The sequence below is a fragment of the Crocodylus siamensis genome, chromosome 6 (genome assembly GCF_052110815.1).
Source record: "Crocodylus siamensis isolate JL-2025a chromosome 6, ASM5211081v1, whole genome shotgun sequence".
NCBI lineage: Eukaryota > Metazoa > Chordata > Crocodylia > Crocodylidae > Crocodylus > Crocodylus siamensis.
In genome coordinates, this window is record NC_143400.1 from 23,783,715 (window position 1) to 23,809,751 (window position 26,037).

The 26,037-nt window shown below is 59.0% G+C and overlaps 3 protein-coding genes and 1 long non-coding RNA gene across 4 annotated transcripts; 3 read left to right on the forward strand and 1 right to left on the reverse strand.

Moving 5' to 3' along the window:
* Positions 1-6,760: 6,760 nt before the first annotated feature.
* On the reverse strand, positions 6,761-10,605 carry LOC149861706 (uncharacterized). Its single transcript, XR_016443122.1, has 3 exons — positions 9,413-10,605; positions 8,887-8,984; positions 6,761-7,605 (listed from the first exon to the last, which is right to left on the reverse strand). It is a non-coding gene; the product is annotated as an uncharacterized LOC149861706 (long non-coding RNA).
* A 667-nt stretch (positions 10,606-11,272) lies between these two features.
* Positions 11,273-14,777, forward strand: LOC149861707 (free fatty acid receptor 2-like). Its single transcript, XM_090053802.1, has 2 exons — positions 11,273-11,300; positions 12,254-14,777. Exons 1-2 carry the CDS (start codon positions 11,273-11,275, stop codon positions 13,276-13,278), a joined length of 1,053 nt encoding a protein of 350 aa, XP_089909928.1. The 3' UTR covers positions 13,279-14,777.
* Positions 14,778-15,284: 507 nt separating this feature from the next.
* On the forward strand, positions 15,285-18,652 carry LOC149861708 (free fatty acid receptor 2-like). Its single transcript, XM_090051991.1, has 2 exons — positions 15,285-15,526; positions 16,876-18,652. The coding sequence occupies exon 2, from the start codon at positions 16,888-16,890 to the stop codon at positions 17,848-17,850; it is 963 nt and encodes a 320-aa protein (XP_089908117.1). The 5' UTR covers positions 15,285-15,526; positions 16,876-16,887; the 3' UTR covers positions 17,851-18,652.
* Positions 18,653-24,554: 5,902 nt separating this feature from the next.
* Positions 24,555-25,833, forward strand: LOC149861709 (free fatty acid receptor 2-like). Its single transcript, XM_090052264.1, has one exon. It carries the CDS (start codon positions 24,686-24,688, stop codon positions 25,712-25,714), a length of 1,029 nt encoding a protein of 342 aa, XP_089908390.1. The 5' UTR covers positions 24,555-24,685; the 3' UTR covers positions 25,715-25,833.
* Positions 25,834-26,037: the final 204 nt, after the last annotated feature.

Genomic DNA, 26,037 nt, shown 5'->3' on the forward strand with positions numbered 1-26,037 from the left:
GCTAAGTGGGGTTTGGCCCCCCCCGATGTCAGGGAAAGAGCCCAGGCGTCCAGGCTCCCAGCCCCCCCCGCTCCCTGCCCCCACTTCCCGGCCACAGCTGGAGAGAATCCAGGAGGCTCCCAGCGGAGAGGATGGATGGAGAGTTGGTGGGGGACAGCACCTCCACTTCCCACCACTGGGTGGTACTGCGGGGCTGGGAATCCCCTGCCTTGACCAGGCACCCAGGGCCCAGAGCTGGTGAGAACCCGGGTGTCGGGACCCCAGAGCCCCTGCTCTCCCCCCAGATAACCCAGGTGTCTAAGCTTGCACCCCCCTCCCGCTCTCACCCCTAAGCCCCCGGCCCGTGCCAGAGAACCCAGCATCCGTGGTCCCAGGGAACAGAGTTGGTATGTGTCCAGGCCCCTTGTTACATCGCAGGCTGCTCATGGTGCCGGAATTTAAACAGTCCCTGACATTGCTGAAGCACCGCAGTTTGCCACCTGGGGCAAAGCCCGTAGCAGCAGCCTGCCCTCAGAAGTGCACGCAGCAGTGGGAGCCATCCTCCCCTCATCCCCACGTCCCCCAAATGAGCCACTTGTGGCTCTGTCCCGTGTCCCAACCCAGCTGGGCAGTGCCTGTTGGCGCCCCCTTCACTTTGGCTGACCCCCTTCCTGGAGCACGTGGGGTAATCGCTGCCACCACCCAGGAGTCTGGACTGTTTCAGGGCCCCGTGCCCCCTGGGGTACACAGGCCGTGTAGACCTTGAAGGTGCTTGTCCCACTGCAAGAAGCTGGGAGTGTTTCCTTTAGCCGGAAGCACAAAAAGTCGCCTCCCTTAGTCAGCCGAGCCAAGGGAATAAAAGAGTGTGCCCAAACCCTCTCACGCATGTACCACAAAGCTTGTTGTAGTGGAAAGCTTTATTGGTTAAAGAGGGTATGCTTGGGGAGGGGTGCAGGTTAAAGAAGTATCAAAGAATAACTCAGAGCAAACTGTGCCAGCTGAGGAACTGTTTGAAAACACTTCTATATTACAGTAAAATAGATATCTAGATAAGTTTCCAGCAGCTTACTCACTTTAGTATCATGTTCACCTGGAGCCTGAAAGAGGTCCAGAGACTGCATGCTTCCTCCATGTTCCCCGATATGGCTCCACTTCTTCCAGGGCTCTTAAATAACCTTTCTGACCTCATCCCTTGGACCAACCATAAACCAGTATTCTCAGACCATGGCTGACACTGGTTGGTCAGTTTTAAAAACGTCAGCACCCTCAGGTGAGAGTTTAGGATTACACAGGATATAGGATGAGCAAATCCCCGCCGGGAATTTGCAACCCTGGAGACCAGGTGCCTCCTGCAGCCAGTTTGTAACCAGAGTGGGGGGGTTCGGGCTGTGACCCCACATCAGTGAGGCAGACAGACAAGGAGGTTTATTCCTGCACAGGAGGCGGTAGGCAACAAGGTGGCAACGCAGGGCCAGCTGCACCAGCTTGAGGGCAACTTGTGGCAGATGGTGCAGGCACCTAACGACACAGGTCCGCTGCAGGTGAGAGCGTGGCCGTGGCACCGCAGCTGGGCAGGGGTTGCTGGCACCTGCCACTGAGGTGCCACATGCAGGGGCGCAGCAGTGTGCAGCTCTGCCGCGGGGGACCCCAGTGTGGCCATGGGCAACAGGCGGCAGGGACCCCGGCTAAACTCACCTGTGTGGTGCACTGAGGTAGGGAATTCCCCCGCCGGGGGCTTCCCTGGGGTTGGGGGGAGTGAGGGGCACTAGCAGGGGTCAGGGGGCTGCAGGTCAGGAGTGGGGGGCACCAGCAGGTGGGAAATAGCGTGAACAGGAAGGAGAAAGCAGAAGTAGGAGCCTGGGGGGCATTGTGCTGCGGGGTAGGGGGTCTCTGGGGACACCAGGCGCAGCTATTCAGTGACAACCTGTGCCCCCCCCGGAAGGTGCTAGACTAGCATCTGCCCAGCTGGGGCTGCAGTGGCCAATGGTGACAATAATCTGTTAAAACACCCTCCCCCCCGCCCCCCAAGGGGAGGAGGCGGCAGCAGACCTGGGAACAGAGCCCAGGAGTCGGGGGGACGCCCACGGCTCTAACCCCTCAGCCTGGCTCTCAGCCCGGGGGTCCCGACTCTCCCACGCCTGTACGGAGAGCCGGGCGTCCGGGGCCCCCTGCTCTCCCCCCCGGCCCCAGCTGCGCCCAGGCGTCCGGCCTCCCAGCCCCAGCTGCCAACCACAGCCCCCCCCATCCTGCCGGGCTCTCTGGTGGAGATGCACCCGATAAGCTCAATGCACCCCCCAGAGCCATAGCCCCCCAGCAGACGCTCAGGAGGACCCCTCACCCCCAGCACAGAGCCAGAAGATGAGCGGGGACCATGGTGGGTAGCCAGAGCAGTGGCGGGAGGCAGCTGAGTGGAGCCAAGGAGGGTCACACCTCCCAGCCCCGCAGGCAGCCACGTGACCAGAGCTGCACAAACAGACGTGCTCTGGGCATGGCGCGCAAGTCAGCACAGGAGTTTGTGCAGGAGGGTGCATGGGAGGGCTACCAGTGGGCACTCTCAGTCCTGTGTTACTCCCCAGTTGCCCCCTGGGGAACCACAGTCCCCCACTCCAAGGGAAGTCCATCAGGTTTTTGTTCTTCTATTTTCCAAGCCTGTCAAGGTCGGCCTGGATCACCCTCCTGTCCTCGGGTGTGGATGCTTTACCCCAAAGTTTGGTGTCATCGGCGAACTTGGCCAGTCTGCTCCTGACACCAATGTCCACATCATTGATGAAGACATTATGGAGTACAGGTCCAAGGATGGGGCCTTGGGGGACCCCACTGGTCACAGCGCACCACGACGATTGACTTCTGTCAACCACCACCCTCTGGGTCCGACCGCGGAGCCAGTTCCCAGCCAGCGGACTGTGATGTAGCCCAGGCCACAGTTGGCCAGTTTTTCTATAAGATGATCGTGGGACACCAGGTCGAAGACTTTTTTAAAGTTGAGATATATGACATCAATCTCTTCTCCCTTACCAGGGGATAGGTCACCTGGTCGTAGAAGATGAGATTGGTCAGGCAAGACCTACCCGTAACAAACCTGCGTTGGCTATCCCTCAAGAAGTTTCCTTCAGGCAGTTTGTCAAGAATGGTCTCTTTGATGATTTTCTCCAAGATCTTTCCGGGGATGGAGGTCAGGCTGATGGGCCTGTAGTTCCCCGGATCTACTTTCCTTCCACATCGGCCTTCTTCCAATCCTCGGGCACTTCGCCTGAGCGCCACAAGGTCTCAAAGATCTGCCAGGGGCTGAGCCAGAGGCTGCCAGCTATGAAGTCTGAAGCTGCTTGAGTGCCCTGGGGTGTAAGCTGCCTGGGCCAGCTGACTTGAAGGTGTCCAACCTCTCAAGGTGTTCCTTCACATGGTCAATGTTGATGTGGGGTAATAGTTCTCTTTTGCCCTGGCTGTCCCATACTGTATTGGGCAGGGCCGTCCCTTGGGGCCGGTGAACAACCGATGCAAAATACCTGTTGAGCAGGTTGGCTTCTTCCTGGGCAGTGGTTGTCAGTTGAGCCATCTGGTTCAGCAGGGGTCCAATGTTGCCCTTGCTTTTCCCCACATATTTAAAAAAGGACTTTTTATTGTCCTTGATATGTGTAGCCAGTTGGAGTTCAGTCGCAGCCTTGGCTTTCCTGGTTCGCTCCCTGCGGGTCCAGACCAGTGCAGAGTGCTGCTCCTTGGAGGTGGATCTCATCCTCCATCCACTGTAGAACTTTCTTTTTAGCCTCAGGAGGTCTGCTAGGTCCCTGGAGAGCCAAAGGGGCTGCTGTGCCCTATTGCTGCCTTTCCTCAGAGATGGGATAGACATTGCTTCAGCTTTCAGGATCACTCCTTTGAAGAGCAACCACTCCTCCTTAATACCCCTCCTCTTTGGGTCACGGTGTCGCCAACAAGCCTCCTTAGCTTGTCAAAGTCAGCTTTCCTGAAGTCGAGGACTTCTGCTTTGCTGACTGACTTGCCAGCTTTACAGCGGATGGCAAAGGTGATCAGCTCATGGTCACTGTCTCCCAGCTTCCCTTGGATTGTTAGGTTGCTGATTAAGTCATCCCCCATTGCAGTACCAGGTCGAGCAGCACTTTGCCTCTCATCGGTCCGTAGACTTCTTGATTCAAACAGAGCTCATCCACAGACGAGGAAGCGTTGCAACCGTTCGGATGTGGCTGAGTGCTCTTCCCACGGGATGTCCAGGTAGTTGAAATCTCCCATGACAACCATGCACTGGAAGCGCGCAGCCTCAGCTAGTTCCCTGGTGAATTCCTGGTCAAGCTCTTGATCCTGGCTAGGAGGTCTGCAGTAGACCCCCACCACTGTGTGCCCTGTGCCTTGTTCACCACAGATTTTGACCCAGGGAGTCTCCAATTGTCCCTGCTGGGTGCCAGTGTCGGCTTGCAGGGACGCGTAGCTGTCCTTGACATAGAGAGCTACCCCTCTCCCCCGGCCCTTCTGTCCACTCGATCCCTCCTGTACAGGGTATAGGCATCTATACCTGTGGCCCAGTCGTGGGTGGAGTCCCACCAGGTCTCCATTATTCCTATGAGATTGTAATCCTTTTGGTTTAGCAAGGGGACCAGTTCTCCTGTTTGTTCCCCAGGCTCCTGGCATTGGTGTACAGGCACGTAAGCGTGCCATTGGGACCCCTGCACTTGGTGCCTGGATCACTCTGGGGCTGGGGTAGGGGTGGGTTCCCTCGAGTGCCTTGGCCTGCTGGGTTTACAAAACCGGCCCAGTGAGCTTGCAGTGGCGGTAGTCCCCCAGTGGGCTCAGTTTAAAGCCTGGTTGAGCAGGTCAGCAAGTCTAGCTGAGAAAATCCTCCTCCCCAGGGCAGTGAGGTGGAGGCTGTCTCTTCCCAGCAGACCACTGCCTCCCTCACCAAAGAGTGGGCTGTGATTATGGAAGCAGACGCCTTCATGATGGCACCAGGATGGCACCACGATGATACCAAGCTATGGGGTAATGCAGGCACCTTGGAGATAGGGCCAGGATCCAGGATGACCTTGACAGACTGGAATCATGGATGGAAAGAAATTGGATGATGTTTATAGGGAGAAGTGCAAGGTCCTTCACCTGGGTAGGAAGAACACCTCGCCACAACTACACAATGGGTGGCAGTCCATTGGCTGGCACTGCATCTGGCAGGTCACAATCGAGCAGAAGATGAACATGAGCCTTTAGTGTGATGAGGTTGCCAGAAAGGCAAACAGAGCTCCGGCGTGTATCAGCCGATGTGGCCAGTAGATCCAGGGAGGTGCTTCTCCCCCTCTGTTCAGTGCTGGTGAGGCCTCAGCTGTAGTACTGTGTCCAGTTCTGGCCACCACACTTCAAAAAGGATGTGGATAAGCTCTAGAGGGTACAAAGAGGGGCCAAGCATATGATTAAGGACATAGAGGATATGCCCGATGAGGAGAGACTCTGGGAACTGTGCCTGTTCAGCCTGAGTAAGAGAAGGCTGAAAGATGACTTGATAGCCACCCAAAAATACATCAAAGGTGAACACCAGGACCTCGGGGAGCAACTCATCAGGAAGGCATCCCAAGGGAGGACAAGGAACAATTGGCACAAGCTAATATGGGTAAAATCAGGCTTAAAATAAGGAAGAACTTTTTCTCTGCAAAGGTCACCAGAATCTGGAACACGGTCCCAGCAGAGGTGGTGCAATCACCCTCCTTGGAGGTGTTCAAGATGAGGCTGGACAAGCACCTTGTTGAGTTTATCTGAGCCCTATAACGACCTGCCATGGCAGGGGCCTGGACTTGATGATCTTACAGGTCCCTTCTCGTTCTATGATTCCACGCCCCCTTGACCTCAGCCTCTTCCCCACGGGCTTTTGTGCCACATCTCCAGCCCCTTCAAGCCCACAACCACTTACTGGGTTGCACCCAGGTGTTGGGGGTGCCTGTGGGAGCCTCCCGTACCCCGAGATGCACCCAGCTCTGGTGTGGAGCTGCTGGGGAACAGCTGGTGCCAATTTGGGACAGGAAGTGGGGACCCCACACCAGACAGCGCTGCAGCCAGGGCTGGGGCTGGGACAGGTGCTGACAAGGCTGGAAGGAAAAGTGGCTGAGACCAGGACCTAGGTGGGGTCTGGCAGGTCCCTAATGTCAGGGGAGAGAACCCAGGTGTCCGGGCTCACAAAACCCCTGCTCTCACCCCCAGCCCCCAATGATCCCCAATGACCAGGGAACCTAAGCATCCAGGCTCCTAGGCCCCCCCTGCTCTCACCCCCAGCCCCCACCCCCCTCCCAGAGAGAAAGGAACCCAGGAGTCAGAGAGGAAGGGGGTGCAGCAAGCTCCACTTCCTACCACTGGGGGCTGTGAATCCCCTTGCCTTGGTCAGGCACCCAGGGACCAGAGCTGGAGAAAACGCAGACATCCAGGCTCCCAGAGAGTAGAACTGGCATGTGTCCAGGCCCCCTCATTAGACCTGAGGTTGCTCATGTTGCCAGACTTTTAATCACTCGCCAGTGCTCAGTGCTGGACGCTTCCCAAGCACCTCTCCTCTGCCTGTTGAGCATCATGGCCAGGGCCCAACCCCCAGCTCTGGGCAGGGGTGGAGTAATGCAGGGGCTTGCAGGACCCAGACGCAGGGGTCCTGCCAATCAGGGGCTGCCTGGGAAAAATTCAGAGGGCAGGATAACTGCACGCTGGGGGCAAGCTGCACAGCAGGCGGTTTGCCTGCTAACCAACCCAGTGCTGCGCAAGATGTGGGAGCAGGGTGAGCAGCTGTGGGCCACCACACAGGAGCTGCAGAGCCAAGACCAAGCAGCTGTGGGAGGCGGTGGGGGACAAGGCAGTGATGTGGGGCCAACTGCAGGAGCTCAAGGGCAACTTCTGGCAGACAGGGCAGGCAACCATAGTGCCAATGACACGGGCCCGCTGCAGGTGAAAGTGTGGCCAGCACCAGCCCTGGACGGGGGCCACTGGCACCTGATGCTGAGGTGCCATGTGGGAGGGAGCAGTCCCTTCTCCTGCACAGGAGTGGAGTAGTGTGCTGGCCATGCCATGGGGGACCCCAAGAGGCTGCACAGCTGGGGGTTATTTGTGCCTCATGCAGGAGCTGGGCCAAGCTCTGCCGCTGCCAGAGCACCCATCCTCTGGCCTGCACTGAAGTTGGGACTTGCGGGTGAATCTTCTGCACCATTGTAGGTACTGGTGGATGCCCAGGGCACAAGGACTGAGGCACCACTGCAGAGCAGTGTGAGCTGAACAAGCAGAGTCTGCAGATGCAAATCCTGCAAAGCAAAGAGGAATTCCTTGCCCAGGAGAGACCTAACATCCCCCATAATCCTGTGAAATATGAAAGGACATACAAGAAAGAAGCATGATTTAATGTCCTGCCATCAGTCAGTTCAGAAGTAAATAGACTGCTTTGATTGGAGCGGAGCCTCTTTGTGGTCTAATAAAAGATATCACCTCCCTAAGAGTTATGATTACTTTTGCCTGTGGAACAACACAGCTACAACCTGTATCCCTGCAAAGCAAAGTGAATTCCTCGGTCTCCTCCTTTCGTGCTAAGAGTAGCACAAATCCGCACGGTAGCTGATGCTGTGCTGTGCACACCTTGGAAGCTTCTGCAGTTGGTCTATGCTCTTCCTGAATGGGATAGAAAAGAAGCCAGAGGCCGGTCTGCTTGCGAGAAAGCCTGTCATCGAAAATGCAAACTGAGGCAGTCAATGGGTGAGAGAAAGGTGGAGGGGGAAGGGGGATGTAGACCTGATGATAAGATATAGCTAGTAAGTAGAAGAGAGGGTATCTGGGGTATCAGGTGTTAAGCAGGTTATAATATGCCATTAATCCAATGTCCATGTTTAGTCCGTGATTTTTAGTATCCACGAAGTTGATGAAGTGAAGTTCATCAGCTCGCCTGAGAAAGGCATTTTATAAATTCCCTTGGAGGATTGAGAGAGAGTGGTTATCTTGTGAGAAATGTGCCCCAACATTTTGTACCCCAAAGCTTGTAAAGAATAATTTTTTCAACTATTTTGTTGATCTAATAAGAGATATCAGGTTTACCCAAAGAGCCTTATCTGCCTGTCTCCTTAGACCAACACAGCTATGACCTGTACCCCTGAAACAGGTCTGATTGAATCAGTTATGGATGCCCATAAATTGAAAGAGTGCATTTTCAATCATCAAAATTAAAAACCCAGTTTTTAATTTAGGGGAACTAACCCCCTGTGACGTGTACAAGCGCCATCACAGCCCAGCCCACAGGCTTGATTTCTGCTGTTGGATGGGGCAAGTCATCAGAGTGGCTTTGTCCTCCTGCTTCACATGGCTCTGACCAGTGCTCAGGCCATTTCAGTGCCCACAGTTTGGGTATGTGGTACTTTTTGCCTCCCCAGTTCAGTAAAAGACCAACCCCTGAAGCTTTTTGTCCCAGCTGCCTCACAGAATGAAATCTGAAGGTAGTTACTGGGGGCCCAGATCTGGCTCACTCGGCTCTGCCGCCTCTTGGGTTTGTTTGCAATGATGGGCAGAGCTCAATCCATTTCTGGCTCTGCCCGTCACTCCAAACCTGCGGCCCCTGCCTCTTACCTCTCCAGAGCAGGACAAGGATCAGGGCTCTCAGCATCGCTGTGGGGTGAGCTTGAGTTTCTGGCCCCATGCAAGGGCCCTGATCCTCAGATTCATTTCCCATCTCCAGGGGTCTGGTCTTGCTGGAGAAAGACCTAGACAAGGGCAGGCTAGAGAACCCAGATGTCCAGCCTGACAGCTTCCCCCTGCTTTCAGCCCCCACAGCCCCCACTGCCCTCCCAGATAACCCAGGCGTCTCTGTTCGAAACCTAGAGCAGGTTGAGTGGGTTCAGATGCTGCAGCCATCTACATTGCTTCCCCAACACCCCCTGCTCCCCCTGCCACACCTAAACTCACCCGTCGGGGGGCACTGAGGCAGGGAAATCCCTTGCCTGGTGCTTCCCTGAGGTTGGGGGGAGTGACGGGCACCAGCAGGGCTAGCAGGGGTCAGGCGGCTGCAGGTCAGTAGTGAGGGGCACCAGCAAGTGAGAAACAGCATGAACAAGAAGCAGAAAGCAGAATTGGGGGGGGCAATAATCTCTCACAACAGCCCCTGCCCCCTGCCCCCTGCCCCCTGCCCTGCAAGGAGAGGAGGCTGCAGCAGACTTGTCCAGAGGACGCCCCCGGCTCTAACCCCTCAGCTTGGCTCTCAGCCCAGGGATCCCGACTCTCCCACCTCTGTCCAGAGAACCCGGGCGTCCGGGGCCCCCTGCTCTCCCCCCCGGCCCCACGCTGCGCCCAGAGCTGGAGGGGACCGAGGCATCCGGCCTCCCAGCCCCAGCTGCCAACCACAGCCCCCACCTCCTGCCCTCCCTTGATCTTAGCCTCTTCCCCAAAGGCTTTTCCACAGCATCTTTGGCCCCTCTGACCCAATATCACTTACCTGGTTGGACCTGGGAGCTGGGGGTGGCTGCAGAGGCCTTCTGTGCCCCAAGATGGTCCAGTTCTGGGGTGGACCCACTGGATGGTCCAGTTCTGGAGTGGAACAGCCGGTTCCTGTCTGGGGACAGGAAATGCGGGCCCTGGGCTGGACAGAGCTGCAGCCAAGGCTGGGGCAGGTGCTGGCAGGGCTGGAAGGGAAAGTGGCTGAGATCAAGGCCTAGGTGGGGGTTGGCACCTCCCTCCTATTAGGGGAGAGAACCCAGGCATCCAGGCTCATACAAGCCCCTGCTCTCGCCCCCATGACCCCTACTGCCCAGAGAAGCCAGGTGTCCAAGCTCCCAGAACCCCCTGCTCTCGCCCTCCAGCCCCGACTCCCCCCTGAGCTGGAAGCAACGCAGGAGTCCCGGCTCCCCGCAGGAAAGGATGGATGGAGATGGATGGGGGGTGGGAGGCGGGGCAGACAGCACATCCTCTTCCCACCACTGGGGGGCGCGGGGGGCTGGGAATCCCTCTGCCTTGATCAGGGACCCAGGGACCAGAGCTGGAGGGGACCCAGGCATCCCCCTGCTCTCACCCTCCCTGACCCCCAGTGCCCAGAGAACCGAGGTGCCCCAGCTCCCAGGACCCCCTGCTCTCACCTCCGAGACACCAGCCCACTCCCTCTTCTCCCAGAGAAACCAAGCGTCCGGGCTCCAGGGCCTCCCAACTCACACCTGTGCCACCCCACAGCCGGCCGCATCCTAGGGCTTCTTACACCCAGGGGTGGGGAGTGGGGTCTTGTTGGAGCAAGGGATACTGGGAACCCAAACACCTGGGTTCTCTGAAGCTCTGGGAGGGCAGTGGGATCTAGCTGGGGGGGCTGGGAGCCTAAACACCTGGGTTCCTGCCAGCTTTGAGGGCACTTCTACGTCCCTGATCCAGTCAGTTTACAAGGGACAACCCAACCCTGCCTTTTTTGGGCTGGAACCCAGGTGTCCAGGCACCCAGGCATGGTGCCCAGCCCGGGGCCTGCCCCGTGATGCCAGGCACTGATGAGAAGGGAGGAAGCGCGGGCGCGGACGTGACCTGGGTGCGCGTGCGTCACTTGCTCCGGCCTTCTTGGAACCTGCCACAGAAGGGCCCAGATGTCCCAACCTCACCCGGACGCCCGGGTCCTCTGACTCGGGGGGGCGGGGCGGGGAGGGGATGGCACGGCACACGCCACAACCGCAGGGGAAGAGGAGGAAACCCAGGCATCCGGGCTCCCACCTCACCCCCCTGAGCTGACTCTCCCAGCCCCACTCCCCTCCCACAGCTGTGACAGACCCCAGGCGTCCAGGCTCCCAGTCCCCCTCCTGACCCCCAGCCCCCAGTTTCCTTCTCAGACCCAGGAGAGAACCCAGGCATCTGGGCCCCCAGCCCCCCACTCTGACCCCCAGACCCCAGCCCCTGAACCAGACCCGGGGGAGAACGCAGGCAGCCGGACCCCCAGCCCCTTTCCCAGACTGGGAGAGAACCCAGGTGTCCAGGCCCCCTGCCCCATTCTTAGACCTAAAAAACCACCCAGGTATCCAAGCCCCCAGCCCGCTGCCCAAACTGGGAGAGCAGCCAGGCGTCTGGGCCCCTTATCTCCCCTGTCTCAGAAGCTGGGGGGAAACCCAGGAGTCCTGGCCCCCCTTGGGGGTGACTGGTTCCATGCATCCCCGGGGGGTTTCTTGGTAGCAGCAGGGGAGGGGCGGGGGGGCGCTGACTATATCTCTCCCCTCAGCTTCCTCCCTGGCCCCAGTCCGGCCTGTGCCCACACCCTCTGCGATCGTCACCTCCCTGCCTGGTCAGCTGGCAGATCCCTGAACGGATTCTGGGGTTGTTCCCCCTCAGTGAGATGCAGCCTACGGACGCAGCCAGAGCTGGTGAGCGGGGTTCCCGAGGCTGGGAGGGGGCTGGGGGCGGGGGGGACCCAGACACCTGGGTTCTCCCCCAGGCAATGGGGTCTGGGGAGGGGGGAGAACAAGGCGGGGGTCTGGGAGCACAGATGCCTGGGTTCCCTCCGTTGCTCTGGGAGCGAGTAAAAGGGGAAGCTGGCTGTCAGGACTCCAGGGTTCGGCGTGGGGTGGCAGGTTACAGATCGGGAGCCCAGGTGCCTAGGTTCCATCCAGCACTGCAGGACGGGGGGATCGGGGGCTCTGAGTGGGGCACGAGACACCCGGACACCTGGGTTCTCCCGTTCTGGGAGCTGAGCAGGTGCTGGCTGCTGGGCGCCTGGGCCCCCTGGGCCACAGGGCTGGCTGGGTGGGGGCTTCAGCATCCCACACTGGTGGGGCAGTGTCACCCCCAGGGCTGTGGGGAGGCATGGAGGCAGATGTCGTGGGGTGCTGCCCCCCCTGCACTGTAGGGGCAGGAAGTGAGGAGGAGGAAGGCAAAGCAGTGACGCAGGGCAGGGTGTCGTAATCCCCTGCCCTCACCTCGCGGGGAACCAAAGCATCTGGGCCCCCAGCCCTCCCTGGGTACATGTACCAGCCCCCACTCCCCTCCCAGAACTGGGGAGAATCCAGGCCCACGACTCTAAACAATCAGCTACAGGTGGGAGCCCGGACGCCTGGGTCCTCTCCAGCTCTGGAAGGGGCATGAGACCTGATGGGTCACAGCAGCATGAGGGCACCAGGAGCTCGGACACATGAGTTTCTTCCACACTCTGCAAGGCAGAGCTCTCTGACCCCTAATAGACCGGGTGCCTAGATTCGTGGTCTGGATGCCTGGATTCTTGCCCAGCTCCAGGAATAGAGATACCTATTGCCATAGAACTAGTAGAATTGGGAGCTCAGATGCCTGGAGGGGTTCTTCAGGAGGGATGTGGGGCCTCCAGAGGCCACCCACCCAAATACCTGGCCCCCTAATCCTCTCCCCCTCCCTGTCATAGATCATGGTGCCCCTATCAACACCAGCCTGGTCCTGGCCATCTACATCATCACCTCCATCACAGGGCTGCCCACCAACCTCCTGGCCCTGGTGACCTTCGTGCGCCAGGTCCGGCGCCGGCCTAACCCCAGTACTGTGCTGTTGCTCAACCTCACCGTGTCTGACCTCCTCCTCCTCCTCTCACTGCCCTTCAAGATGGCCGAGGCAGGAACCGACATGAACTGGCAGCTGCCTGCCATTCTGTGCCCCATCACCAACTACTGCTACTACACCTGCATCTATGTCAGCACCCTCTTCCTCACAGCTCTGGGGGTGGACCGCTACCTCAGCGTGGCCTTCCCGGTGCAGTACAAGCTGCGGCGGCGGCCGGCCTATGCTGTGGCAGCCAGCGTGGCCTTCTGGGTGTTGGCCTGCGCCCACTGCAGCATCGTCTTCATTGGGCACTACTATAGCAAACAGAGGCTGAGCAAGAAGTGCTATGATGACTTCTCCCTGGACCAGCTCCATGTGGTGCTGCCTTTCCGCCTGGAGCTCTCCCTTGTCCTCTACTGGCTCCCAGCCACCATCACCATCTTCTGCTATGTCAGCTTTGTGCGGATCCTCATGGCACTGCCCAACATCCCACGGTGGAGGAAGCGCCGGGCTGTGGGGCTAGCTGTGGCCACCTTGGCCAACTTTGTCATCTGCTTCATGCCCTACAACATCTCCCATGTGGTGGGCTTCGTGAAGAAACGGAGCCCCCCATGGCGGACCTACGCCCTGCTCCTCAGCACCTTCAACGCCTCCCTGGACCCTGTTGTCTTCTACTTTTCCTCCAATGCTGTCCACAAGGCCTTCGTCAAGTGTCTTACCGGTGTGGCAGGCCAGGTGCGGGGTGCCATGCCACAGTGGCCCTGCCTGGGCACCAGCCGGGAGGGGGGAGAGGACACGCGGACAGGGAGTGGGGACGAGTTGGAGGGGTCATCTGGGTGAGGCAGAGCCTGACTTCTAGATTAGCAGCTGGCCTCCTATGTGGGCTGCCCTGGGGATCTGGAGGGAGCTGGGGAGCTGCAGGCTCCAGGTGTCCTTCTCTTAGGTGCTGTCATATTGGTGGAAGGGTGGGGGGTTGGTGCCTGCCTTCTGCTTCCAAGATGGCAGCCAACTCCTACAAGGCTTCAGCCTACTCTTGCTTCCAAGATGGTGGGCAACTCCCACAAGGCTTTGGCCTACTCTTGCTTCCAAATTGGTGGTCTACTCCCACAAGGCTTCATCCTACTCCTGCCCTGAAGATGGAGGCTGATTCCTATGAGACTTTGGCCTAATCTTGCTTCCGCGGTGGCAAACAACTCCCACAAGGCTTCCACTTACTTCTTCCAAGATGGTAGTCAACTCCTACAAGGCTTTGGCCTGCTCCCACTTCCAGTATGACTCCTGACTCTCACCAGGCTCTGGCCTACTCCTCCTTCCAACCTAGCACCCCACTCCTACAAGGCTCTAGCCTACTGCTGCTTCCCAGATGGCAGCCAACTCCCACAAGCCTTTGGCCTACTCCTGTTCCCAAGATAGTGGCTAATTCCCATAAGACTTTGGCCTACTCCTGCTTCCAACCTGGCACCCAACTCCAACAAGGCTCCAGCCTACTCGTGTTCCTAAGAAAGTGTCCACCTACCAAAAGGCTCTAGCCTGCTCCATGATGCTAAGCAAAGCCATTGACTCCTGCAGGTTTTGGCCCACTGAGCCCAACCCCGTCTCCTGCCTTGTGATTAAAACCAGCTCGACTCCAGCCTAACAACCCTCATTACTGCTCCTGGACTTCCAGTCTCCCTCCGTGACTCTACCAACCCCACCACCTGCTCCAATGGGGGAGGGGAAACCAGCAGGGACAGGGGAGAAGCCAGCCATGGGCTGGTGAAACCGGGGCCAGATTCTGTGAATGGGAGGGAGTCTGAGGGGCTGGGTAGGAGCCCGGACATCTGGGTTTTCTCCCAACTCTGATAGGGGTCTGGTGTGTTAAAGGAATGGGGACTGGGAGCCCAGACACCTGGGTTCTTTTACTGGGAACAGACAGGACCTCGCTCCCTGGGGTGGGGACAGGGTCCTGGGCTAATTTCAGTGGGGCCTAGAAAAATGGGTGCCGGGCCCTGTGCCCTAGTAGGCAACTCCTGGCTCTTTCATTATGCCTGGCACCCTCCGGTGGTGATAGCTGGAGTCACAGGTGGGGGAAAGCGGCAATAAACCGGGATTTATTTATTAAACTGGGTTTTGTGAGACATTTTTTGGGGATTACTCAGGGCTGAGAGGAGGAGGGGTGGGAAGCCTGGATGCCTGGGTCCATCCGCAGCCCTGGGAGAGGGCAGGGGGACAGGCAGCCAGACCACCTGGACTCTAGGGCATACTGGAAAAGTGAGTGTGGATTGCGGAGGTTACAGCAGGGGGTGGAGCCAGAGCCAGGACCCCTGACTTCTCCTGCTCTTGGGACTTAGCCTTGGTGACCCGACTGGGTGGACTCCAGGTTCCGCCCACCAGGGACTGGGCCCCTGCGCTATTTTTAGCTGCCTGCACAGACACACTGCCCCCCCCCACCGGCCCCCAGACCCCCCCAGCTGCTGTCAGGGCCCGCTGGGAGCCCAGGCCAAGGAGACACTTGAAGAGCTGAGGATGGATCCAGGTCCCCCCTACTCTAACCCATCAAACCCTACTCCCCTCCCAGAGCTGGAGAAGACCCAGGCATCCAACTCTCAGCCCCCCTGCTCTGCCCTCCCAGCCCCCATTCCCCTCCCATAAGTGGAGGCAACCAGGCATCCAGGCCCCTGTCCTAGCCCTGCAGAGAAGGCAGGTGTCTGGGCTCCCAGCCCCCACCTGCTCTGACCCTCCAGCTCCTCTCTCCTGCCAGAGGTGGGGAGAACCAAGGTGTCCAGGGCTACCAGCTCCTCCTGCTCTCACCCCCCAGCCCCACTACTCACACCCACCAGCCCCACTCCCCTCCCACAGCTGGAGAGAGCCCAGGCGCCCAGCGCCAGGTCCTCTCCAGCTCTGCCCCTGCCTGCTCCCCTCCCACGGCAGGGAGAGCACCCAGGCGTCCTGCAGCCTGCGGTGGGGGAGGAATTTCCTCACAGGGGAGGGGACACTATTTAATTGGTTGTTGTCTCCTGAGAGCCTCATTCCCCCACGTGACCCAAGCTGTCTCTGTCACGTCCCGGACTCCTGGGTTCCCTGGAGCCACTGCAGCAGCAGAGCGCAGGTGGGGACTGGAGAGGGCTGTGGAGTTGAGGATGGGTGTGGAGAGCCCGGGCGCCTGGTCCTCTCCAGCTCTGGGAGGGGAGTGGGGGTTGGGGCAGGGCTCAGGCAGCCTGGATGCCTGGGTCCTCTCCAGCTCTGGGAGGGGAGTGGGGTCTGGGGGGTTAGATTCGGGAGGCCGGGCACCTGGGCTCTCTCCAGCTCTGGGAGGGCAGAGAGGATTGGTGGTTACAGCAAGGGAGCTGGGAACTGTCCACAGCTGTCCACCTCTGGCCCTGCTCCCCCAGCGGGGCTAGGCTGGGGCCGGATGCCCAGGTTCTCTCCTTGCCCCCAGCTCTATGCAAATCTCCTTTGTGCTGCAGGTAACTGGTAAATCCAGGAAATAAACGGTGACAAGAGCTCAGTGGACAGGGCGGGGCAGTGTTGGGGGGGGGATCCGACGCCTGGGTTCTCTCCAGCTCAGGGAAAGGCGGGGGGGCGAGAGCAGGAGGGGCTGGCAGCCCGGACACTTGGGTTCCACTCCAGCTCTGGGGAGGGACAGCGTTCTGATGGGTTGGGTCGGGGGGGCTGAGAGCCTGGACGCCTGGGGTCCAGCCCAGCTCTAGAAGAGGTTGGGGAGGTAGCGTGGGGGGAGAGAGGCAGACACCTGGGTCCTCCCCAGCACTGGGAGGGAAGTGGGGTTTGATGGGTTAAAGTAAAGGGTGGCTGGATCCTCTGGGAGGGGACCAGGGGCAGGTGGCTCCCTGAGGGTCCTGAAGCTGGTGGCTGTCAGGCCTGATTCTAGCATCTGGGTGCCCTCCCCGCATAGTCATGGGAACCCACATCAGAGTCACCCATCTGGGCCATGGAGGGGGAAGTGGTTTTACCAGGTCCGGACGTGCACGAGGCCACTTCTGCAGAAAGAAACCAGGCATCCAAGCTCCTTCACCCTGCCCAGGCTCTAACCACTACATACCTCCCCCATCCTTGATCTGAAAGGAACCCAGGTGTCCAGGCTCCCAGCCCCACCTTTGCTAACCCCCCAAACACAGACCTCCACCACCCACTGCCTCTGGCATGGGGCAAATGGGAAGCAGATGTAAATCAATCATGCGGTGCTGAGCAAACACCCACTGTCAGGCAGGCAGGGCTGGGAGCCTGGACACCCAAGTTCTCCCCTAGGAAAAGAGTGGGAGCATCAGAGCCTGGGGGGGGGCTGGGAGACCGGTCACATGGGTTCTCCTCTAGGAAAGACAGGGGTGATGGTCTGGGAGCCCAGATGCCTGGGTCCTATCAAACTGTAGTAGGCGATGTGGGTCAGGCTGGGAGACCGGGATTTGGGTCCTCTTACCACTTACCTGCTCCTCCCCACAGGCCCCGCAGGAGATGGCCCTCCCCCTCAAGTCGCTGGTCCTCTTCGTCTACATCTTCACCTTCCTCACGGGGCTGCCTGCCAACCTCTTCGCCTTCGCCACCTTTGTGCGCCAGGCCCGGCGCCGGCCCAGCCCCGTGGCTGTGCTGCTGCTCAACCTCACCGTGTCTGACCTCCTTCTCCTCTTCTTCCTACCCTTCAAGATGGTTGAGGCAGCTGCCGACATGACCTGGCCACTGCCAGCTTTCCTCTGTGCCCTGACCAACTACTGCTACTACAGCAGCATCTACCTCAGCACCTTCCTCCTTATGGCTGTCAGCGTGGAGCGCTACCTGGGCGTAGCCTTCCCGGTGCAGTACAAGCTGCGGCGGCGGCCGGCCTACGCCGTGGTGGCCAGCGCAGCATTCTGGGTGCTGGCCTGCTCCCACTGCAGCATTGTCTTCATCTCTGAGGCCCAGACACCCAGTGCCAATACCACCAACATCTCCCAGTGCTACAATGACTTCTCGCCAGACCAGCTGCGGGTGGTGCTGCCTGTCCGCCTGGAGCTCTTCCTCTTCCTCTTCTGCCTCCCATTTGCCATCACTGTCTTCTGCTACGTCAACTTTGTGCGGATCCTCCTGGCCCTGCCCAACATACCGCAGCGGAAGAAGTGCCGGGCGGTGGGTCTGGCCTTGGCCACCTTGACCAACTTCATGGTGTGCTTCGCCCCCTACAACATCTCCCATGTGGTGGGATTCGTGAATAACGAGAGCCCTCCGTGGCGTATTTACGCCCTGCTCCTCAGCACTTTGAATGCCTCCCTGGACCCTGTCATCTTCTACTTCTCTTCCTCTGCCGTCCAGAAGGCCCTGGCCAGGTCGTGGCTGGCTCTGAGGAACCGGCTGTATGCTGCAGCGCCCCGCTGCTACCGCCCGCGTGGAGGCAGGGAGGACCAGGCAGGCAACAGAGACGAGGCCGAGGGGTCATCCACCTGAGCCACCCTCCCCAGCCATGGAAATGGGGCGGATGGTCATCAGGGCAGAATTTGGAGGCCCGAAGGGGTTGAGTGGGCCATGAATGCTGCTAGGCTGCAGCCTAATGCTGTTTCTGAGGCGGTACTGACCTCTATGAGCCTCTGGCTTACTTTGGCTGATGACTCTGGGCCCAACTTAAAACCACAGAATCACAGAGAAATAAGGCGTGAAGGACCAGGGGGTCACATCTAGACCAACCCACTGCTCCAAGCAGGACCAGCCCCAACTCCATCATCCCAGCTAAGGCTTATTCTACCTGGGTCTTCAAAACTTCAAGGATGGAGACTCCATCATCTCTCTGGGTAGCCTGTTCCAGTGCTTTACTACCTTCCTAGTGAAAAGGTTTTTCCTAATATCCAGCCTCAATTTCCCTTGCTGCAACTGGAGCCCACTGCTCCTTGTTCTGTCATCTGCCCCCACTGAGAACAGCCCAGCTCCAGCCTCTTTGGATTCACCCTGCAGGGAGTTGAAGGCTGCTGTTCAATCCCCACCAGTCTTCTCTTCTGCAGACTCAATAAGCTCAGTTCCCGCAGACTCTCCTCATCTGTCCTGAATCCTCTTTGTTGCCTTCTGCTGAACTCTCTTCAATCCTTTCTGTACTGGAGGGTTCAAAACTGGATACAGGTCTCCAGATGTGGCCTTCCCAGTGCTGAAGAGGGGAATAATCACTTCCCTTGACCTGCTGGCAATGTTCCTACCAATGCAGCCCAGGTTGCCATCAGCCTTCTTGGCAACAAAGGCATACTCTTGGCTCTGACTCAGCTTCTTGTCCCCTGCCAGCACCAGGTCCTTCTTTGCAGACCTGCTGCCCAGCCAGCACTGGTGCATGGGATTGTTCTATCCTAAGTGCAGGACTTTGCATGTGTCCTTGTTGAACCTCATGTGATTCCTTTTGGCCCAATCCTCCATTTTGTCTAGGTCACTCTGAATCCTAGCCTCACCCTACAGCGTATCCTCTACTCCCCCCAGGTTGGTGTTGTCTGCAAACTTGCCGAGGGTGCACTCTGCCATCTTCCAGGTCGTTGATGAAATATTGACCAAAACCAACCCTTGGGGCCAACCCCTGGGGCACTCCACTTGACACCAGCTGCCAACTACACATCAAGCCATTGATTACTACCCTCTGAGTCTGAAGCTCCAGCCAGTTTTCTATGCATCTTCCAGTCCATTCATCTGATCTGGACTTCCTTAGATTGATTGCAAGAATGTTGTAGGAGACCATATCAAAAGCCTTGCTAACATCAAGGTACACCACATCCACCCGTCTCCCTGCATCTGCAGAGCCAGAGGATCTGCTCCATGATTTTTCCAGGGGCTGAGGTGAGGCTGACTGGTCTGTAGCTCCCTGGATCCTCCTTCTTCCCTTTCTTAAATATGGGCAATAGATTTGCCCTTTTCCAGTCATCCAGGACCTCTCCTCTCTCCATGAGTTTACAAAGATGCGGCCAGCAGCTCTGCAGTCACATCAGCCAACTCCCTCAGCACCCTCAGGTGAATCCCATCTGGCCTCATTGGTTTTCACTCTAAGGTGAAAAAGGCTCTGGCCAACTGTGGTTAACGACTTTGGGTCCGCTGCTCCAACGCTCCGGCCTAACTTGGCTAACGAGCCTAGGCCCAACTCCCCCAAGGCTCCAGCTTGCTGCAGCTAATGAGACTGGGCTCCATTTCCTCCAGGCCCCCACTTCGTTCATTGGCCCAACTCCACACAGGCTCCATCCAGCCCACTTCAAAGACAACTCCGGGCCCAACTCCAACAAGGCTCTGGCCTGCTCTGCTTCTACAGAAAGGCATCAACTTTTGTGAGGCTTTGGCCTACTTTGGCTCTGAGTTGGCCAGATTTCCTGGTCTGCCTTCAGGCCTGGGGTCCTGGCTCCCTTCAGCTTGTAAATTGGCCCCGCTACTCCCACAAGGCTTCAGCTCACTCCGGCGAAGAACTCCAGACCCAACTCCAACAAGGCTTCAGCTCAGTGATGTACCGTGGGTCTCCGGTACCTGGGGACCAATGCTTGCATTTGTTCCCCAACCCCCCTGCTCAAGGATGATCTGAGCAGCATGCGAAGCCCCCTCTCCCACCCCACGGCGCTCTGCAGGGAAATTGAGATTGCGGCACACCGGACGCCAGGGGAGGGATGGCGGCTGGAATTTCTGCCCTTAACAGGTAAAGAAACATACAACCCATTGGGCAGGAGGGTGGGCCACACACCAAAAGTGGGAGGCGCCATGACCTCACAGACCAGCTGGTGCCCCACCCCTGGCCAGCACCCAGGGGCCATGGACCCCTCCCCCTGCTCGGCGCCACTGCTTCGGCCTACTCTGGCTAACAATTCTGAGCCCAGCTCCCACAAGGCTTCGACCTACTCTGGCAAATGACTCTGGGCCCAACTCCTGCCTGGCTCCAGCCTGTCCTTGTAGGTTTGGCTTCCCCTGACCTCCATCTTACCTCAGTTGGGGGTGTCTGTGATGCCTCTTGACCCTGTGGCCCCCACTCTGGCTTCCAGGGGCCACAGCTGCCTTAGGGAGAGGAAGTTTGCGGCTGACACAGGAACCCCAGGACTGACATGTACCAGGGAGCATGATGGAGGGCGGAGACCTCAACGCAAGATCCCTCCACGTCCACCACCAGCCTGAGCATGGCGGGATTTCCAGGGAGTCCATGGTACGGACCAGCTGGGGGACTGGGCCCCGCTGCGGTATTAAGGCTGTTATCCGAACCCAACAGCACAGCTCAGGACTCAGCTCCAGGAGCCCCACAGTGGTACTGGAGCTGTTAACCTCCTCGCAACCGGCTGGGGGGGGGACTCACCCCAGGGCAGGGCCATGCATCTGGCTTCTGTGCCCCAGCAGGGGGTAACATCCCTGCCCCACCGGCCCACACCACACCAAAACCTCTGCTGTATCCAAGGATAAAACCCAGAACAGTGAGAATTCACCCAGCCCCTCAACTGGTCTCCTGAGCTAATACAGGATGGGGTGGGGCTGGGGACACCTGGGGATCTCTCCCCACTCTGGGAGGAGAGAAGGGGGCCAGGGAGGGTCAGAGCAGGGGGGGCTGGGAGCCCAGACTCCTGGGTTCTCTGCCAGCTCTGGAAGGGGAGCGAGGCCTGATGGGATGCAGTAGGGGAGACTGCGAGCCTGGACACCTGCGTTCCAGCCACGCTCTGCAAGGCAGAGCTCCCTGACGCCTAATGGCCCGGACGCCTGGGTTCTTCCCTAGCTCTGGGAATGGAGGGATGTGTGTTGCCTTAGAACCGCATGGCTTAGAAGCCCGAATGCCTGGGTTCCATCAGAGTCCCTGGAGGGGTGTGGGAGGTGTCCTGGCAGACCCCCTGGATCCCAGGTTTCTCCAGGCGGGCCACAGGGCCTCCAAAGGCCACCCGCCCAGATACCTGGCCCATTAATCCTCTCCCCCTCCCCACAAAGGCTGTTGTGGAGCCCAGTGTGCACATCAAGACCCATGTGGTCCTGGCTGTCTACATCCTGGCCCTGGTTACCTTTCTACACCAGGACTGGTGCCAGCCTCAGCACCGTGCTGGTGCTCAGGCTCACAGTGTTCGACCTCCTCCTCCTCCTCTTCCTCCCCTCCAAGACAGCCAAGACAGGCATCAACATGACCTGGCGGCTGCCCACCATTCTGTGCCCTACCACCAGCAACTGCTATTACAGCTGCATCTACCTCAGCGTCCTTTTCCTCACAGCGCTGGGGGTAGACCGCTACCTGAGTGTGGCCTTCCCAGTGTAGTACAAGCTGCAGCAGTGACCAACCTACAACGTGACAACCAGCACAGCCTTCTGAGTGCTGGCCTGCACCCACTGCAGCATCGTCTTCATCAGGCAGCATGGAGGTGCTATGACAACTTCTCCCAGGACCAGCTCCATCCCGCTGCCTATCCTGCTGGAGCTCTTCCTCGTCTTCTTCTGCCTCCCGGCTGCTTTCATCATGTTCTACTACGTCAGCTTCAGGGGTTCTTCTCCTAGGCATCATTGGATTGGTAGGGGGGAGTTGGTGCCTAAGTCCTGCTCCCAAGATGGCAGCCAAATCCTACAAGGCTTTGGCTTGCTCCCACTTCCAACATGGCTCCTGACTCTCACCAGGCTCTGACCTACTCCTCCTTCCAGCCTGGCACCCAACTCCTACTAGGCCCCAGCCTACTCCTGCTTCCCAGAAGGCATCTGACTCCCACACGACTTTGGCCTACTCCTGTTCCCAAGATAGTGGCCAACCCCCTCACAGCTTTGGCCTATTCCTGCTTCCAACCTGGCATCCATCTCCTATAAGACTCCAGCCTAATCCTGCTCCCAAGATGGCATCCAGCTACCAAAAGGCTCCAGCCTGCTTCATGATGCTAAGCAAAGTCATTGGCACCTGCAGGCTTTGGCCCACTGTGCCCAACCCCATCTCCTGCCTTGTGATTAAACCCAGCTCAAGCCCAGCTTAATGAGCCTCATTATTTCTGTCTCTCTCTATGACTCCTCCAACCCCACCCCCTACTCTGATGGGGGAGAGGAAACCAGCCCAGACAGTGGAGAAGCCAGCCATGGGCTGGTGACACTGGGGCATGTTGGAGACCACTCTGGGAATAGGATGGGACTGGGCAGGAATCCGGACACCTGGCCTCTCCCACGTCCAAGGGGATTCTGATGGGTAAAAAAAGTGGGGACTGGGAGCCCGGATGCCTTGGGTCTTTTCCTGAGAACAGACAGGACACTGTTCCCCGGGATGGGGGGACACAGAGCGAGCAGGGTCCTGTGCTGAGATTTTCCATGGTGCCTACAAAAATGGCTGCCAGGCCTTGTACCTTAGTAGGCATCCCCTTGAGGAGGAGCCTGGCACCCTCTGGTGGTGACAGCGAGAACCACAGGGCGGGGAGCGGCAATAAACTGGAATTTATTTATTAAACTGGCTTTTGTGAGACTTTTTTGGAGGGATTCCTCAGGGCCGAGAGGAGGGGGTGGCAGAGGCGGGGAGCCCAGATGCCTGGGTCCATCCTCAGCCCTGGGAGAGGGCAAGGGGGCAGGCAGCCAGACCACCTAGACTCTAGGGTAGATCGGGAAAGTGAGCGTGGACTGAGGGAGGATAACAGTGGGGGGTGGGATCGGGAGCCCAGATGACACCTGGGTTCTCCCCCTGCTCTTGGGACTTGGCCTTGGTGACCTGATTGGACTGTCTCCAACCACTGGGGACTGGGTCCCTGGGCTATTTTTTTGCTGACTGCACCCCATCCCCCCCAGCTTCTCTCAGGGCCCACGGGGAGCTGGGGGGCAAGGAGACACTGCAAGAGCTGAGAGGATTGACCCAGGTGTCCGGGCTCCCAGCCCCCCCTACTCTAACCCATCAAACCCCACTCCTCTACCAGAGCTGGAGAGAACCCAGTTGATCGGGCTCTCTGCCCCCACTATAACCCCCAGCCCCAACTTCCCTCCCACAACTGGGGAGAACCCAGATGCCCGGGCTCCTCATCCTCTCCAGCTCTGGCCCCATCAGGCTGCAATCCCGTCCCAGAGCCCGGAGAGCACCCAGGTGTCCTACATCCTGGGGTAGGGAGAGGAATTTCCTCCTGGGGGAGGGGACACTATTTATGCGCTGTTTTCTCCTGGGAGCCTTACTCCCACACAGGAACCGAGCTGTCTGTCACGTCCTGGACTCCTGGGCTGAAGCCGCTACAGGCAGCAGAGAGCAGGTGGGGACCGGAGCGGGCTATGACATTCAGGGTGGGAGTGGACAGCCCGGACACCTGGGTTCTCTCCAGCTCTGGGAGGGGCGTGGGGGTCTAGGCACTTAGACGCGGGGTGCCTGGGCTCTCTCCAGTGCTGGGAGGGCAGTGGGGACTGATGGTTACAGCCAGGGAGCTGAGAACTGGCCACAATTGCCCACCTCTGCCCCCTCTCCAGCGGAGCTAAGCTGGGGCCGGATGCCCGGGGTCTCTCCTTGCCCCCAGCTCTATGCAAAGCTCCTTTGTGCTGCAGGTAACTGGTAAAGCCAGGAAATAAACGGTGACAGGAGCTCAGTGGACAGAGTGGGGTGGGGTGGGATGAAAGCAGGAGGGGCTGGACGCCTGCTTCCCCCCCCCAGCTGTGGAAGGGGAGCAGGGTCCAATGGGTTAGAATGGGGGGGGGGGAGCCTGGACACCTGGGTCCTCCCCAGATCTGGGAGGGGAGTGGGTCTGATGGATTAGAACAAGGGGGCCTGGGAGCTCGGACTCCTGGGTCCTCCCCAGCCCTGGGAGGGGACTGGGGGAGGGGCACCCTGCTGGACACGAAGCTGGGGGCAGCAGAGCCCCAATCCTGGCATCCAGGTGCCCTCCCTGCCCCGCCAGTCGCAGATACCCACATCAGAGTCACCCCTGGTTCCGTGGAAGGGGAACTGGTTTCACTTTCCACCAGATAGGGAAGTGGAGGTGGGTCCTGGCATGCAAGAGCCGCCTCCGTGGAAAGAACTCAGGCGAACTGGGGCATCCGAGCTCCTCCACCCCACCCAAGCTCTAACACATCATGCATCCCCCTCCCCATTGATTGGAAAGGTATGCAGGCATCTGGGCTCCCAGCCCCACCTTCGCTAACCCCCCCGAGACAGACCCCAGACATGGCCCTCCCTGACCCCACTGCCTCTGTCAGGGGCCAAGCTGGAAGCACATGTAAATCAAATTGTTCAGCGCTGGGTAATTGCCCCCTGTGGGGCAGGCAGGGTTCTCCCCTAGCTCCAGGGAAGGAGTGGGGGCATCAGAGCCTGAGAGCCCGGGTGCCTGGATCCGATCGAGCTGTGGTGGATGGTTGTCAGGTTGGGAACCCATGCTCTGGGATGCCGAGGTCCCCTCATGGCCTCCCTCCTTTTCCCCCACAGGCCCCGCAGGCGATGGCCTTCCCCTTCAAGTCGCTGGTCCTCTTCGTCTACATCTTCACCTTCCTCACGGGGCTGCCTGCCAACCTCTTCGCCTTCACCACCTTCATGCGCCAGGTCCAGCGCCAGCCCAGCCCCGTGGCTGTGCTGCTGCTCAACCTCACCGTGTCCGACCTCCTTCTCCTCTTCTTCCTCCCCTTCAAGATGGTTGAGGCAGCTGCCGACATGACCTGGCCACTGCCAGCTTTCCTCTGCCCCCTGACCAACTACTGCTACTACAGCAGCATCTACATGAGCACCTTCCTCCTCACGGCTGTCAGCATGGAGCGCTACCTGGGCGTAGCCTTCCCGGTGCAGTACAAGCTGCGGCGGCGGCCGGCCTATGCCGTGGTGACCAGCATGGCCTGCTGGGTGCTGGTTGGCGTGCACAGCGGGATCGTCTTTATCTCTGAGGTGCAGACACCTGGAGCCAACATCACCCGTGCCAACGTCTCCCGGTGCTATGAGGACTTCACTAAGGACCAGCTGCAGGTGGTGCTACCCGTCCGCCTGGAGGTCTTCCTCTTCCTCTTCTGCCTCCCGTTCTTAGTCACCCTCTTCTGCTACGTCAACTTTGTGCGGATCCTCCTGGCCCTGCCCAACATACCGCAGCAGAAGAAGTGCCGGGCAGTGGGGTTAGCCTTGGCCACCTTGACCAACTTCATGGTGTGCTTCGCCCCCTACAACATCTCCCATGTGGTGGGCTTTGTGGAGAACAAGAGCACCCAGTGGCGGGTCTACGCCCTGCTCCTCAGCACCTTGAATGCCTCCTTGGACCCCGTCATCTTCTACTTCTCCTCCTCTGCTGTCCAGAAGGCCCTGGCAGGGTCCTGGCTTGTGCTGGGGAAGCGGCTGCAAGCCACGGCACCCTGCTGCTACCGCCTGCATGGAGGCAGGGAGGACCAGGAGGGCAACAGGGAGAAGGCCGAGGCTGAGGGGTCATCCACCTGAGCCTCCCTCTTTGGGCACAAGAGGGAGGTGGACGGTCATCGGGGCAGAGTTTGGAGAACCCAAGGAATTGATGGGCTCTGACTGCCTTTTGGCTGTGACCCAATGCTGTTTCTGAGGAGGTGTTGACCTCCACCACACTTTGGCCTACTCTGGCTAATGACTTTGGGCCCAACTTAAAACCACAGAATCACAGAGTGAGGGTGGGAAGGGCCCTCAGGAGGTCACATCTAGCCCAACCCCCTGCTCGAAGCAGGACCAGCCGCAGCTACATCGTCCCAACCAAGGCTTTGTCTAGCAGGGGCTTCAACACCTCCAAGGACGGA

Excerpts from the sequence above, each read along its gene's own strand:
- LOC149861707 (XM_090053802.1), top strand. The coding sequence starts at position 11,273 with ATGCAGCCTACGGACGCAGCCAGAGCTG. Across the intron at positions 11,301-12,253 it reads TACGGACGCAGCCAGAGCTG|AGGCCACCCACCCAAATACC; the intron begins GTGAGCGGGGTT and ends TGGGGCCTCCAG.
- LOC149861708 (XM_090051991.1), top strand. The coding sequence starts at position 16,888 with ATGGCCCTCCCCCTCAAGTCGCTGGTCCTCTTCGTCTACATCTTCACC.
- LOC149861709 (XM_090052264.1), top strand. The coding sequence starts at position 24,686 with ATGCCGAGGTCCCCTCATGGCCTCCCTCCTTTTCCCCCACAGGCCCCG.